Source organism: Varanus komodoensis, unplaced genomic scaffold, assembly GCF_004798865.1.
Source record: "Varanus komodoensis strain SLA01 unplaced genomic scaffold, ASM479886v1 scaffold11, whole genome shotgun sequence".
Lineage (NCBI taxonomy): Eukaryota > Metazoa > Chordata > Lepidosauria > Squamata > Varanidae > Varanus > Varanus komodoensis.
In genome coordinates, this window is record NW_025335317.1 from 13,725,276 (window position 1) to 13,740,426 (window position 15,151).

The 15,151-nt window shown below is 46.3% G+C and overlaps 1 protein-coding gene across 2 annotated transcripts; it reads right to left on the reverse strand.

Moving 5' to 3' along the window:
• Positions 1 to 1,173: 1,173 nt before the first annotated feature.
• LOC123018208 (protein ZNF365-like) lies at positions 1,174 to 14,945 on the reverse strand. 2 transcript variants are annotated; one of them, XM_044420067.1, is made up of 4 exons: positions 14,203 to 14,945; positions 7,917 to 8,097; positions 3,517 to 3,554; positions 1,174 to 3,376 (listed from the first exon to the last, which is right to left on the reverse strand). In XM_044420067.1, the coding sequence occupies exons 1-4, from the start codon at positions 14,937 to 14,939 to the stop codon at positions 3,130 to 3,132; spliced, it is 1,203 nt and encodes a 400-aa protein (XP_044276002.1). In that variant the 5' UTR covers positions 14,940 to 14,945; the 3' UTR covers positions 1,174 to 3,129. The 2 variants fall into 2 exon arrangements, with proteins under 2 accessions (XP_044276002.1, XP_044276001.1); XM_044420066.1 differs by having other exon boundaries at positions 1,174 to 3,379.
• Between the last annotated feature and the right edge of the window lie 206 nt (positions 14,946 to 15,151).

Genomic DNA, 15,151 nt, shown 5'->3' on the forward strand with positions numbered 1-15,151 from the left:
TATGGCAAATCTAAACAGCATACTAAAAAGCAGAGACATCACCCTGCCAACAAAAGTGCTTATAGTCAAGGCTATGGTTTTCCCAGTTGCAATGTATGGCTGTGAAAGCTGGACCATAAGGAAGGCTGAGCGCCAAAGGATTGAGGCCTTTGAATTGTGGTGCTGGAGGAGACTCCTGAGAGTCCCTTGGACCGCAAGGCGATCAAACCGGTCAGTCCCAGGGGAGATCAACCATGACTGCTCTTTAGATGGCCAGATTCTGAAGATGAAACTCAAATACTTTGGCCACCTAATGAGAAGGAAGGACTCCCTGGAGAAGAGCCTAATGCTGCGAAAAATAGATGGCAAAAGAAGAAGGGGATGGCAGAGGATGAGGTGGCTAGATGGAGTCACTGAAGCAGTTGGTGTAAGCTTAAGTGGACTCTGGGGGATGGTGGAGGACAGGAAGGCCTGGAGGAATGTTGTTCATGGGGTCACGATGGGTCGGACGCGACTTCGCGACTAACAGCAAGCTTCATATTGTATCTGGGTTGCCTGGCTAAGATTTGCTATCTTGTGCCAACCCTTTTGGACAGATAGTCGTACTTGGCCCTAACCTTTGAAAATCTCCAGAGTTTTTGGTATTCCTGCTTCCTCTAAGTGAGACCCACACTGGCCTGCTCTTGAGACCTTGTAGCATCTTCAAATCTACCGGTCATGTACTTCACTTGCTGTGCCAGATGCCAAGCTGTGAAGATCCTGGACCATCACCATGCTCAGAACAAGTAGAGTTACGAATGCGGAAGTCCAGGAAAAAACCATCCATATCCATAAGAAATAGCAGAAATAGCAAAACAACATTATTTGCCAGGATGAGCTCACAGGTATGTTGTCCATACCTGTCACAGAGCATCAAAGTTCCCAAACCTGCCTAAGGAGACAATATTCCATTTACTGGGGGAAAGCATGGTATTTCGCCCGAGTTGGGGACTTTGTGAGGGCTGCCATGCGACGGAAGAACCTGAACAACTTATTGATCACTGGACAGCACGCTCAACCACTGGGGCCCTCCTCTGAGCGCCGAGAGGCTCAGGGGGTGGCAACGAGGGGGAGGGCCTTTTCTGTCATGGCCCCCAACCTTGGGAACAACCTCCCACCGACAGCCTGCCTAGTTTTGCCATTTTTATGATGCCAGGTCAAGACAGTCCTCTAAGCAAAGGCCTTTAAAGATCTCCTTGGCTATCCAAAGGCCTGAGGGGGTTATCTTGGTCCTTCTAACATTGTTTTGTTATTTGTATTGTATTTTATTTTGTTTTATACATTGTTGTAAACTGCCCAGAGAGAGCTTCAGCTATGGGGTGGTATAGAAATGGAGATGATGATGACGACGATGATGATATGATGATGATAGGAAGTGAAGAGCAGCTCCAGGCACATGCCAAACTGAGGCACCTGTGCATTCACAGTGTAGTAATATCCTTCCAGGTGACTTCTCTCAGGTCATTCGCTTGGGTAACACAGCACTGAGTTCGACCCTACGAAAATATTAATGTATATGGAAGGTCTAGTTGGGAGCAAGTTCTGCCTGTGAACTTGGCTTTAGAAGAGCAATATGCCAACAGAGAGCCCTGAAGGTCCTAGAACTCCAAATGGCTGCAGCATGAAGCTGAAGGCCACCTAGCAAAGCTTTTGGCAGTTAAAAGCAGCAAATGAGAATGTGAATATATAAATGAAGTCACACAACAGGAGGGGGTTAAGGGCACACAATCCCCCCATTCAATGGATCTCATGGCCTCCCAGACTACAACTGGGGAGCCCCAACTCTGAATCCATTGCTCACCTGTAAAGCCAGGAGGGTGGAACAAAACAGAAAGTGAGCCGCTCTGGCCAAGAGTGGGGATATAAATGGGATATAAATGAACAGCTCCCTATTTTGCACTGACAGTCAAAGGCACAGTAATATGTCACTGTGGTGCTTTACTGCAGCGGGGTCCATACCACCGGAGTAACCATCCTGCTCTATGGGAAGGGTGAGGAAGGATGAATCCCCATCTTTCTGCCCAAGCCACTGAGAGGAGAGAGCGCTGAGAACCTCACCCTGCTCTTTGCACAGTTCACGGTGATCTTTGTGTTGTCTCCTGCAGGCCGGTACGGAAATGCAGGGGTCAGTCACCCCAGATGCTTGTCTTGGCGCCGAAAAAGACATTACTTTAAACCGGTGTCCACCCAGATCCTTGCTTGCATTTTCACTTGACTGCTCATCCCCTTCAGATTCACATTGGGAGCCTAGCAGGGGGTGCAGGGGGTTCTGAGGATTTAGACTGGGGGTCCTATTCTACCTATTCCAAGTGGGGCAGAGATGCAGCTGCTAGAAGCAAATGAATGCCTTTTTTCTGTCCCTTGGTCCCCAAGAAAATGCAGCTTCCAGGAAGATCCTACCAGCTGACCTATCTAACGGGAGGAAGTGATAGCAGGAGCAGGCAGGAACAGGGGCAATTAGCCAACCACATCCCCCAAAGCGTCTTGTTCTTGCAGAAATGCCATCAATCCTATGCATGCCCTGGAATCCCTCAGCTAAGAGCAGTTTCAGCTTGCAGTCTTCCTTCCTTACACTTCTTCTGGCTCAATTGCTCACAATGCAACGGAAGCAGAGTTAATTGATCAAGGTGCCAAGCAGAAGAGATTCCTTTCAATGGGGGCAAAAGTAACGTTGGTGGTTGTATTCTAAACACATACACAATTATAACAACAGTGGGAAATGCTGGACTTGATCAAAATAAGCTCTTGCAAAAATAAACTGCCACCTCACATACACAACTAAAGTATTTGGAAATGAGGCAGTTAAATTGGTCTTCTATATTTATGTATTAGTATTATAATCTATTAAATATATCAAGTCATTGCCCCAACAAACAGGGACGTATATAGCATTTAAGCAATGGGTGTGACGAGGTCTACTAGGCCTGTCTAGGCAGAAGCAAGCCACACTGCGTTCAGAGGCACCCCTACCAAGGAGAACCCACTGAACTGCATGGGAATTACTTCCAGGTAAGCACACACAGCACTGTGCTGTTAATCTTTCTTTGTGGTAGCTCAACGCTATCAGATCTTGCATTATGCATTAATAGATAGAATAGGTTAGGTGGTTGCTTAGTACAGCTGTTTGCTTTTTTTACTGATCTTTGATTTTGCATTAACCTTCCGAGCAGCATTTGCCACATCCCCTTTCTTCTGAGGTCTCCAAACGTCCCTTGAGCAGTCAACAGGTTCATAAAATAATTTAATTGGGTGAGCACAGCTCTTCTCTTCCTTGGCTTTCTTCAGGTGCATGCGTCCTTTCTGGAGAGAATGAGGTTTTGCATCAGCGTTATTATAAAAAGCATGCGGAGCTCCTCGTCTGCTGATACGAAGGAAAGGGGAGGGGGGAACGGGAAGAACAGGTCAGATTTAATAGATAACCCTGCAAATATAATATAAAGGATGAACAGGCTTAGCAATGTATTATAAAAAGTATTGTTTTATATTAAGGATACATACAGGCATCGGGGTTTCTTACTGGATGACATATCTGTAAACTAAAACAAAGGAAAACACATTATTCAAACTGACATGAGCAGATATTAAATAGATCATCCTTTATCTGTTTATCTTCAAATACTGCCATCTTATAAAGATTTACTCAGAAACAAATCCTTGCGCTTTGAACCAGGATTCTTCTCAAATAAGCGGGTACAAGACTGCAGCCTATATTCATGTTTTGAAAAATTGCTTTCTGTTTCAATAGCTATCTAGATGCAGAAATAAAATAAAACTGTAAACAGCAAAAACAATTCAGATTTTGAAAAACCTTTTCCTAGGAGTCGTCTGATCTGATTTGGATTTGCACTGATGAATTTAAGAATGCTTTTACATATCATAAAATCAGATCTGGATAGGCTTAGCATGGAATCAGTTTGATGGATGCATCTGATTAAAAAAAAGATGAAAAATTCCTATTCCTATCCCCCAAGTTTCCATTAATTTTAATAGAGGTAACTTCTCAACAACTGTGTTTGATGTGTGTTACTTGTAACTTCCAAGAAAGGCCTATAATGCAGGCTGTGTGTAATCTGGTGCTAATAAGTATGTGTAACATAAATTCAAATTCTGCATCAAGATAAATTGAATTCTGCAATCTTTATTAGATTAGTCCAACCCTATGCATGTTAATTCAGAAATTCAATGGTTCCCAAGAAGACATGCATAAATTACATTCTAAATTATGCAGATTGGGCAAATCAGCAGAACTGATTATATCTTACATGATTATTCTGCAATGTATGCAATCTGCATAATTTATTCTGGTACTACTACTATTATTCATGAACAGAGTTAAGGAGCCATACAGGGCATGGAAGGAAAAACCTCCTGGCCTCTGGAAACTTGAGCAGGCATTGCCAACATTTTTAGGCCCGCAATTATAGGCATAAAGGCTAGAAACTTTTGTTTTAAATTAAAACCAAGATGCTCAGGAACATGAGTCCTGCATAAATAGCCATTTCTGAGCTTCTCATGAATTATCAGACACAAAGGGGAGGGGGGAGGGAGGGGGGGAGAGAGAGAGAATTCTGCCTGTACTTGAAGTATAAATGTTGCAATAGACAATATACTGACCAGCAGGAATTTACGAAGTCCGTTGAAGGCATTCCTTCGTCTGGCATGCCTTTCAGAAGTGTTGCTCAGTTGGTCCAATAAAAGGTATCACTTTTTTGTTTCAAGCCACAGCTTTGAAGGCATTTTCTGGTGAAAGGCTTTTCCGTTGCTATTGTGCATCTCCTGAACTAATGAGCAGCCATGGTTCACTTGAGATAGTGTGGCGGTATCATGCAGAACCCATGGGCGCCCTCCCTTACCCTGGCTTATAGCTCCCTCTCCTTTAAAAGGGGCATCTGATGCTTCAGATTAAACTCAAGCTGTAGAACGAGAAACGTTTTTGTCCGTGACATGGAGGAGATACGCTGAGAGGTATCATCCCCAGCGGGGACGCACGCTCATTTTCGATCCCACTGTCACCACTAATTAAGCAGATTTTCCCTGTGTTGAAAAGATTACTGAATCCTGCAAAGGCTTTTGAACAGCAGGTGCAAGATGGACATCATCATCATCTTCCCTAACTGTCTGATGCCCTTGAAATGATTTGAAAAGGCACTTAGATGTCCAAGAGCTATGGAACATTGGACACATACAAGCTTCTCTACACAAGACCTTGTTGGGTGGTCAGGAAGTCTGCGGGACCTTTGCAAGGCGTCCTCCTCTAGTACTTCTGAATTTTCCAGGCATTTTTTTGTTTCTTTTTAAAGGGGGAGAAACATCAGGGGTTTTCTTAGATGCCGCCACCGTTAGCTAGAGACCCAGTCTATGTCTGAGGTGTTATTCTGCACTAGAGCGCCACCTTGTGTTGTACAATGGAACACAGAGGAGCATAAAGGTGCCCTGCCCATTCAAACTTTGGGTGAAGAATGCTCTAATCCTCCTGCAGAGAAAGCAGAGGAGGCAGCCTCGGTAAAGTGCTGGGAAGCCCTACATATCACCTCCAGTACCTGAGGCCATAGGACTCCCTGCCATTTTGTTCTATCATTTATTAGATTCAGATCCCACCTTTTCCTTACGAACTCAAAGAGGCTTACAGCAGTCTCCTCCTGCTGCTCTCAATCTTATTGCCACCACAACAACCCTGTGAGGCAGGCTGGGCTGAGAGTCTGTGACTGGCCCAAAGGCACCCAGCTGGCTCCATGGCCGAGCGGGGACTAGAACTCAGAATGCCTGAGTCCCAATCTTGCACTTTTAACCACGACACCACTCTGGCTCTCAGTGGCTGACCACAAGTGGGAGGATGCCACTGTGCTTGTAATCTCACAGGGGTGCCTCTTCCCTTTGGGACAGCTGGATGGCTATCTTGGGAAACAGCTTCTAGGATTAAATAGGCTTTTGGTCTGATGCTCTTGTGCTCTTATGGCAGAATTGCAGAAACTCAGACCCAGGACAAATCCAGCCTGCCTGATCCCGCAAGGTTCCCCAGATCCTTCTCCAGAGCCGCACACTCTTCCCCAACCAGCCACTGGTTTTGTTGGCTTTTGAGAAATATTATGTTTCTGGTGTTATTTCTCTACCACCCACTGGCCCAAGCTCTGCGGGTCTTTCACAGCAATTAAAACCATAAAATGCAAAATCAAATAGCCTAAAAAGGGTTTTAAGCTCCACCACAAAATAAAGTGAAAGCCAAAATAAAACCTAACATCAGTGCAAAGATTTGAAATTCAGCAAAGGATTTAAAGCCACCCAGACTGAAAGACTAAAACTTCTTGGAAAAATAAGACACTCAGCCTGATGCTGGCAAAAGCACAATGCACGTGCCAGGTGAGCCCCCCTGGAAAGTTCGTTCTGCAAACAGGGGGCCACAGCAGAAAAGCCCCTCCTCTCAGTAGCCACACACCCTTATCCATTTCAACCCTGCAACTCAACAGGCAGTCTCTTTCCAAAACAGCTCTTTATTGCCAATTCACTCACTAGCAAGCTACAGCTACTGGAAGACTAGTCTCTAAGCATACACAGACTGATTTGTTATGAACCGAGAGGAGACACTACTTCTGAAAACCCCTCTTTTCAGTATTAATGTGCTCCACCCTCTGAGAAGGACTAACCTTCTAACTCTACGCAGGCCATCTGTAACTGGGTGGCTCTTCTGTCCAGTGCTGTGCCACGGGGTCAGGGACTGGACAGGGAATGGGGTTGACTTCCTCCTCCCCTTTGTCCCCTTCCTTCTCTTCCAAGCCCTGCCTGTTCCCATGCTCTATCTGAGCACGTGGGAGCAACAGCGTTGACCCACGCACACCCTCCTGTACCCTCTCAATTCCCACACTCCCCATTTCCCAGCCTCCGTCATCCTCATCCACAGTCTCGGTGCAAGCCTGACTTTGGAAGGCACCTCAAGAACAACTGCTTAGTCCATTCCCAACACTTATTTCCTTGGACGGGGCTCAGGCATATATGGGGAGAAAGAAGTCTTCAGGTTATCTGGCCCCAGGCCAGGCTGGGAAGGTGTCAGGATCCGAAGCCCTGGAACAGTTCTCCAATGGCATGAAGCTGTGCGCAGCGTGATTAAACCCACGAGACTCAGCAGCACCAGGACCGCAGCCGCAAGGGCTGGAGCCGGTCCAATCCTGCTCGGAGCTCCGGAAGACTGCTCAGCTTTGCCCTCTTTGCAGCGGCTTTGCGGCTTGCTCTGGCCTCCAGCCTGATTCTGAATCTGCTTTTTGCCTCTGGTCTGACCCGATCTTTCCAGGTGCCCGTTCCTTGCTTTGGCCTCTGGTCCTGCCATGTTTGGCTCTGCCATCCCCTCTGGTCCTAGTGCAGCATGCCGGGTTCTCTATCCACTCCTGGTCCTGGAGCTGCAGCCACAGGTGCCTGCCACCTGCATCCTGGGCCTGACGGGAAGGTTGGCTGACATAGTTATCAAACACACCAGCTGTCTTGGACAAGCCACTGCCTCTTAGTCTAACGTACCTCACAGGGATGTTGTGAGGATGAAACCACAAGGGTGAGCGATCCATGCTCTCTCTCCCTCCTCTCTTCCTCTCTCCCTCCCTCTCTCTCTCTCTCTCTCTCTCTCTCTCTCTCTGATTCCTTGCAGGAGGTAAAGGATTTAGAAAAGCAATAATACCTGGATATCTCACAGCCTTATTAAATAGCACAGCAACGGCTGCTTATGCAGAACATGAGCTTAAAATGTAAATAAACCATAAACCCCAGAAGGGGCAGTGGTATTTTAAAGTACTTACCAGAAAGCCCTGAGCAAAGTGTCCATTCTGGTTGCATCTGTTTAATTACAATCCCGTTTGCACTTCCCTGGTACAGCAAAGTGCAACGTAAGAACAGAGAGACTGCCGTTTTCTGCTTACCATGTATTCGTGGACATCGCTGTAGTCCTCTGTGCTCTTCTGATTCTGGTAATATTCTAGCTGCTTTTCCGCCAAATCTACCCGCTGTAGCAGATTCTCAATAAAGTGCTGGAGCCTGGCCTTGCCCCGGACTTCCTTTTCTGCTGCTTCCTCCAGGAAGTGATTAAAGGTAACCACTTCTCTGCAATGACAAAAAATGCAGCTCTGTTGGAACTGCTGTTGCAAAGAACCTGGCCTTTCTTCTTTTAATTTGGAAGAGTCAGGACTACAGGTATAGCTGTCATCAGATGCAACATCACCATCCCAGGATTGCATGGTACGTCACTGAAAAAGCAAACGGCACTGCTTGGCCTGGCCAGGTAGGCGCTGCTTCTGGAAATAACAATCCAGGGGACAAAGATAAGATTCTCCTCCTCTTTGTGCCGTGTTTTTCCCAGCCTTGATCTTGCACCAGCAGCACCAGCCAGGCCTCTGTGAAGTGGGGGTAGATTTCCTGCAGAAGGGAGAGACTTCCAGTGGCAGGGTGGCTGTTCCGCCAATTTTGAAAAGAGGAGTGGCATATAAACATAAGAAGTTCCAAGCTGAATCGGAACTAGGGTCCAACTTGTGTTCCCGTTGGTGGCAACCAGCCACCCACCACGGGAACACAAATGCTATAAGCACATGCCTTCATTTTCCCCTGGCAACCGGTAAACAAAAATATACTGGCTGCAGACAACACAACAAGCCATGGCATTTTTTTTACAAAACCATTGTTAGTCTGTTGTGTTGCCTGAATCCCAGTCATAGTACTTCACCATGGTAAGTATGGGGACTTTGGGCCAGTCACATATCCTCAGCCTAACCTACTTCATAGGGTTGTTGTGAGGATAAACGGAAGAAGAAAAGAGTTTTGTAAGCTGCCTTGAATCCCTTCCAAGAGGAAGAACAGCTGGGTATAAATGTGGTGGTGGGGACAGATGCCTTCGAACAACTGGATGCTTCCTTTAAACAAACACACCAATTGTGGGAGAGAGAGCAGAGAGCAGAGCAGATGGTCTTGTGAATTGATCCTTGCAGGGATTCAGGGAACAATAACACAAACTCAAAACTGGCCTAGGACCTATCTGCCAGAATACTCCACCCCATGGTGATGGTGTTGGTACTTGAGGCAGTACTGATTTCTTGGTAGCTTTGCTGGGCAACTTCATACCTAGTTATTGTACTGATGGGTTTCGGACAACCACAACAACATGTTATTTTAATGGAAAATGCTGTTAGCTATTTTAATGTTGTTACAACTGTCACCTTGGGTTCTCTCTTTTTTAAAAAGAACAGGAGCTAAGAAACCAATCAGTACTACTAACAAGAAGCCATGCCGGCACATTTCACTAGTCCTCATGCAAAACCCTTGCCTCTTCTTTCTCTCTCTCTCTGAACAGTAAGTACTCTCTTCCAAGCATAGTCATCTGTTTTCCTGACTGTAAGCCATTCTGAAGATGACTCAGTGGCAAAAAAGCTGCATGTATATTGACATGATTACTATTATTATTCCATGCGAAGGCCTTTCCATCTGGCTAGGCACTATGAGAAAAAAGACTGCACCAGATAGGCCTTTGATATGATTCAGTAATGATTTATTGATTTATTTAGATTTCTAACCTGCCTCATTAGCCATATGGCTTCCTGAATGGGTTATACTTTCCCATTGTTAAGTCGCTGCCACAATATACATTGCTTCGCCTACCTTAAATCCCATTTGTCTCTCCCCGCCCTGCAAACCCCTGGCCCCACACACTTAATTTCTATCTTATCCGTAAGATATTTCTCTGTCTCTCTAGAGGGAGAAGCAGTGTGGTGCAGTGGTTCAGAGCACAGAACTGGGACTCAGGTGATCTGGGTTCTAGTCCTTGCCTAGCCATGCAGCTCACTGGTCAGTCAAAGATTCTCGGCCCAATCTTTGGGTTGTGGTTTTGAGGATAGGCGTGAGAAGAAGAGGAGAATGATGTAAGCCACCCTGAGTTCCTTGAAAGGGAGAAAGGCAGGATGTGAATATAACAATGCATAAATAAATACGAAAGCATGTCTAGGCCATTAGTTTCATTGCCTTGAGAAGAGAAGACTGAGAGGGGACATGAGATCCCTCTAGAAGTACCTCAAAGGCTGCCACAAAGAGGAAGGTCCAGATCTCTTCTTGCTGATGTCAGAGTGTAGGACACAGAATGATCAATTCAAGCTGCGGCAACCCAGATTCAGGCTGGACATCAGGAAAAGCTTCCTCACTGTCAGAGCAATATGACAGTGGGACCAGCTGCCTGAGGAGGCGGTGGGCTCTCCCACACTGGAGACATTCAGAAAGAAACTGGACAGCCGCCTGAGTGGGACGGTGCAACGTGGTGTCCTGCAAAAGCAAGGGGTTGGACTCGATGGCCTTCACGGCCCCTTCCAATTCTGCTATTCTATGTTCTGTTTCTTTTAAAGCCAGCAAAAGAACAAGAGCCTGGCTCTAGATGGAGGATACAGCACAAGATGGGTGCTCATCGCTGCATAACAAGCCCTTTCCAGGAAAGCTCAGATTCTCCGTGGATTTCTTTGCAGGGCCTGGCCGTCCCTAAGCCCCAGGGCAGGGCTTGGCAAGCACAAGGCAGGCAACCAAATGCAGAAGGGAATAAATCATATTCAGAGAACATGGTATGCTCAGCTTTTAGCGTTTGCAACATTTCCTGAGCAGGCAGCCACGATGACTTCGTTTTTCTCTTGGCCCCTGTGGAAGCCAGTATGTAAACACAGCAGTTCTTTTATTCAGTTCCAAACAGGATGGGGCCTTTCAGCATCACATGAAAATCAGTTTGGCCAAAGGTCTGCATAATGGTACCGTGTATGTTTTCAGCAGAGGACTCCACGTGCCGGTTCCACATGGATGTCCCTCCAGCATGAGTGGGAAAAGGATCAGGACACGTAACCCTGAATATGTCTACTCAAAAGGGTCCCCTGTTGAGTTCAGTGCTGTTTAATTCCTGGCAGGTGCCTACAGGATTGAAGCCCAGCGTCTGCACAGTCCAAAATATTGCTTGCACCTGCCCGAGCAATGCGATCTTGCTCTGGGTGCCACTGTATAAATGGCAGGTTATGCTGAGGCATCTCACTGCTTCACAAGTGCAGCAGAACCACATGGAACGTCCTTTAGTTACACATGCAAACGCACGCACGTAAAGGCACAAAGCCTCCATCAAGGAGAACCTGGATTTATTGCAAAAGATCTTTCTGAACTGTCCTAAGAGCATGCTTGTAAACAGACAATTGGCTGATTGGCTACGGACAAAAAAGATTGCAAATATTCACTCACAGAAAGCAAGCTGGTTTTGCTTTCAGGCCATCAGTGTGCATTAGATACTATTATGACTTTGCATTTATATCCCTCCTGTTTACCTCTTGTGAGGAACCCAAGGCAGCTTACATAGTCTTGCATTCCATTTTATGCTCACAACAACAACCCTGTGAGGTAGGTTTGGCTGAGGGTCGGTGACTGGCCCAAAGTCACCCAGTTGGCTCCATGGCTGACTGGAGGCTAGAACCTGGATCTCCCCGGTTCCCAGTGCAATACTCTAACCTCGTGCCACATTCACACAGGATATACTTATTGGTGGGCAGAAGGACCAAAATATGATGGACACAAAAGAGCATGGCTGCTCCCTCCTACCTCATCTTCCTGCTTCTTTTTCTATGTAAGCACCTTATCTGCACTTATCTCCTGCAACAGAGGGTCCTCCTGGACTATTGGTTAATGCAGACAATAAATTCAATTATAAATAAATGAACTGTGGAAATCATGGGTGTGCCAGTGTTGAACTCAAGTACCACTGTTCGTGTAGGGAAACTGTTTATGCCTGTTTCCCAGTACTAGACTGCTTACAGGAAGTTCTTCACCTTGTCTACTTGGAAATTAGTCCACTAAATTCATTCCTGTGGAGTTAACAGTGCTTAGGATAGCTGATCTAAACCTCCCAGCTATTGGGCTGGCCAATTTTGGGAACTGCAGCACCATGCATTTAAATGAAACATCTCAAAGTTGTGTGAATGATGTGAATGGTGTTCGCAAATACTATTATGACAACAGATGCATCATCCTTCATTGGGTAGCGACTGTCAGTGGGAACACCAGGGAGTGGCCAGACAGAGGCTGAGATCGTAGAGTGATCCATATTTAAACAATGGGTTGGCAATTACTGCATTTTTAGTGAATACAGTACACAACTATTTTTAGATGAGCTGAAATTGCTGACATTCTTCTGGAATCTGCTATGAATGCTGGCAGGAAACCAAATTATGATTCTTTCCCAGACAGGATCCTCCAAGGTGACTTTTGCAGCACTGACTTGCTATTCAACTGGGGAAGGGGACTACTTGGGACCAGTTAAAATGTGGGACTAAAACTCAGGAGATCTGTGTTCTAGTCCCCACTCAGGCATAGAACTAACTGAGTGACTTTGGACCAGTAATGGACTCTCAACCTAATCTCCTTTACGGGGTTGTACTGAGGGTAAAATAGAGGATATTGTAAGTCACCCTGGGTTCCTTTCAAGAGGTAAAAGGTGAGAAATAAATGTAATTCAATAATACTTGGAAACAGCACCTTTCTCTCTAGTCCTGAAGTTGCAATGCAGAAGAACAGAAAGAGCTTCTGCATCAGGATTCCTGAGCCTCTTTCAGCCCAAAGGTCATTTTGGAGCTGCATTCCAGTGATGCGCAGGTCAAACAGCAAAAGCGGGTGGCCAAAGGCAAACAGCAATGGGTCCAAACTTCCAGCATGCTGTCACTTGATGCTCTTGATTCCAAAAATAAGCCCTTTAAACTTTCAGTAGGGAGAAGGCAGCATAAAAAGGCCAAAGGATCAGTGATGGCAGGGAATGGGATGCTGTTGTCTGGAAAATTCTAGAGGGCCAGTTTGGTACTCTGGTGAGCCTGTTTCTGTACCCTCACTATGTGTATTTATTTGTAGAAGAACTTCCCCCTCTGCAGGTCATCCCAGAAGATGACGTGAGGGCATAAAAGTTTCACCCTGGTTAAAAAGTTCTATCAAATTCTTTTGGATGACTTTGATGATACCTGGACTTGAATTTTGGCATCTTGAGGCATGCCTTCTTTTTCTACTAAAACCTGTGCTTCAGAACCAGTTGCATACTTCCTTAAGTGGGTAAGAAGGTACAAAACAGAGGTGTGGAACCTACAGCCTGTCTGTGGCCCAGAGTACCTCCGGCAGCTCCTCTCCTTCAATCCTGAGCTGTTTCCTATGAAAGGCAGAGCCACAGTGTCCCAGAGAGCAGGGAAAAGAAGAACACTTTGAAAGCACTTAAAATCTCTTAGCCACTGTCTTTCTTAAGCTCATCACCCCAGTGGCATTAGCCCATGATTTGCCTCAGCCCATGTCAGGCACACTCCAAGGTCATGTTGACTTTTCCACCTCCCATTGGGCCAACTGAGGGTTGCTACACGACATCTGAACTTGGACAGTATGGGTTACTTTTGGCTTAAACAGCCCACACCCAACTTGTAATTAATTACATCTAGAAGTGCACACATCTGCTCAGGTAGTAAGATTTTATTCCTATTCCAGTATGTTTCCCAAAAAAATGGGAGCATACAGTGTTTGGACTACAGGAACAGGTTTTGGGGAAGGAGAAGGCAACCATGGCAGAAGAAAAAGTAGAAGGCACTAGGGAGAACTGGAAGGTTCAGAGCGACTTCAACAGAAATGGGGCAGCAAATTAATTTCTCAGACTTTTCTTTGCAGCCAATAGAACCAAAAAACTGACATTCTGTAAGCCAAAACTGAGTTGTTTCACGAAGCCAAAGAGTGACAACATGACATGTGCTGACACAAGGCATCTTTCTAGTGCCCTGTATATTAATATAGAGGTGTCTCCTAAAGCAGAGGTGGCCAACCTTTGTTTGGGAAAGCGAGTTGCAAGTCCAGACCTAAAGAATGAAGGAATTCGCTAAAGCACGTTGAAGTACATGAACTGCCCACACGCTCTGGAGAATGGACAGGAATGCAATGGTGGAGTGGCTGGAGTGGTGTAGTGTTGATGCTTTATACCACCCTCCCTCTATCTGGTACCCTGTTTGACTATTGTCTATGCTGGCTGGGTGATGGAAACTGTAATCTGATACATCTGCAGAGCACCAGGTCCGAAGAGCTGGTTCTGTATGGGACCTGGGCCCACAAGAAGCAGCCTTGTTGTTCTGGTCCTACCAAATCTCTTCCTGCACACAAAGGAGCCCTTCCTGCTCCAACCTGCCCACTTACTCTTCCTTCCTGTGGAGCTCTTCCTCAGACTCCATCAGCCGCTGCTTCAGCACCGCAATCATCTCCACCGCGACGTCCACCTGCCGGTTGAGGGCCCTCTCGCGCCGCTGAACTTCCTGCTTCTTCTGCGAAAGCTGCACAAACGCAGCCCGAACCTCCAAGAGTTCAGCCGTCTTTTGGGCCAGCTCTTTGGTAAGCTTGTCGATCCTCTTTTCAATCGTTTTGTCGACAGCTTCCACCATCCTGTTAAACTTCTCTCTTACATGAGCCTCGAAGGAGGCTTTGGAGTCTGTGGTCGCTGCTGGCAACCCTGCTTTGGAAACCGGTTCGTCAGTGGACCCTCCTGACATGTAATTTGACCCATAAGACACCGGCCTTTCAGCTTCCACCTCCAACAGCTTCCTGTTCTTCATATTCTCTCGTGCCCCATCGCAGAAATTGAGATAGGACAACTTTGGTTTCACGATGCTTGTGCTGTCCCCAAGGTCCCCTTGCATCAGGGGCTCGGAAGAAGCGATCAGGTCCGTATCTTTGAGGGATGAAAACAGGCTGCATTTTGTCAGGAGGCCGCTGTCTTCGTAACTATGGTTGTACTCCAGATGGGCTCTCAGGGAAGAGAGGGTCCTGAATCTGGTATGGTCCCCACACCGTGGGCAACGAAATGGCAGGCAGACACTGACATTTTCAAACGACTCCTGCCAGGGGTATCTGCTTTCTTCAAAAGTGTTCTGTTGCATTACTTTCCAAAATTCCTAGAAAAAAGGGAAATAGGAACAAACTTGTTAGATTTGTTTTAAAAATGCCTTTTTGCCAGCCTTGCTCAACCTTGTATTCTCTAGATCCACTGGACTATAGTGCCCATCACCGCCAATCTTAGTGAGTTAATGGGAGTTGTAGTGCTCATCTCTGGAGGTTATCAGGTTGAGGCAGCCTATTTTTATCCTATGGT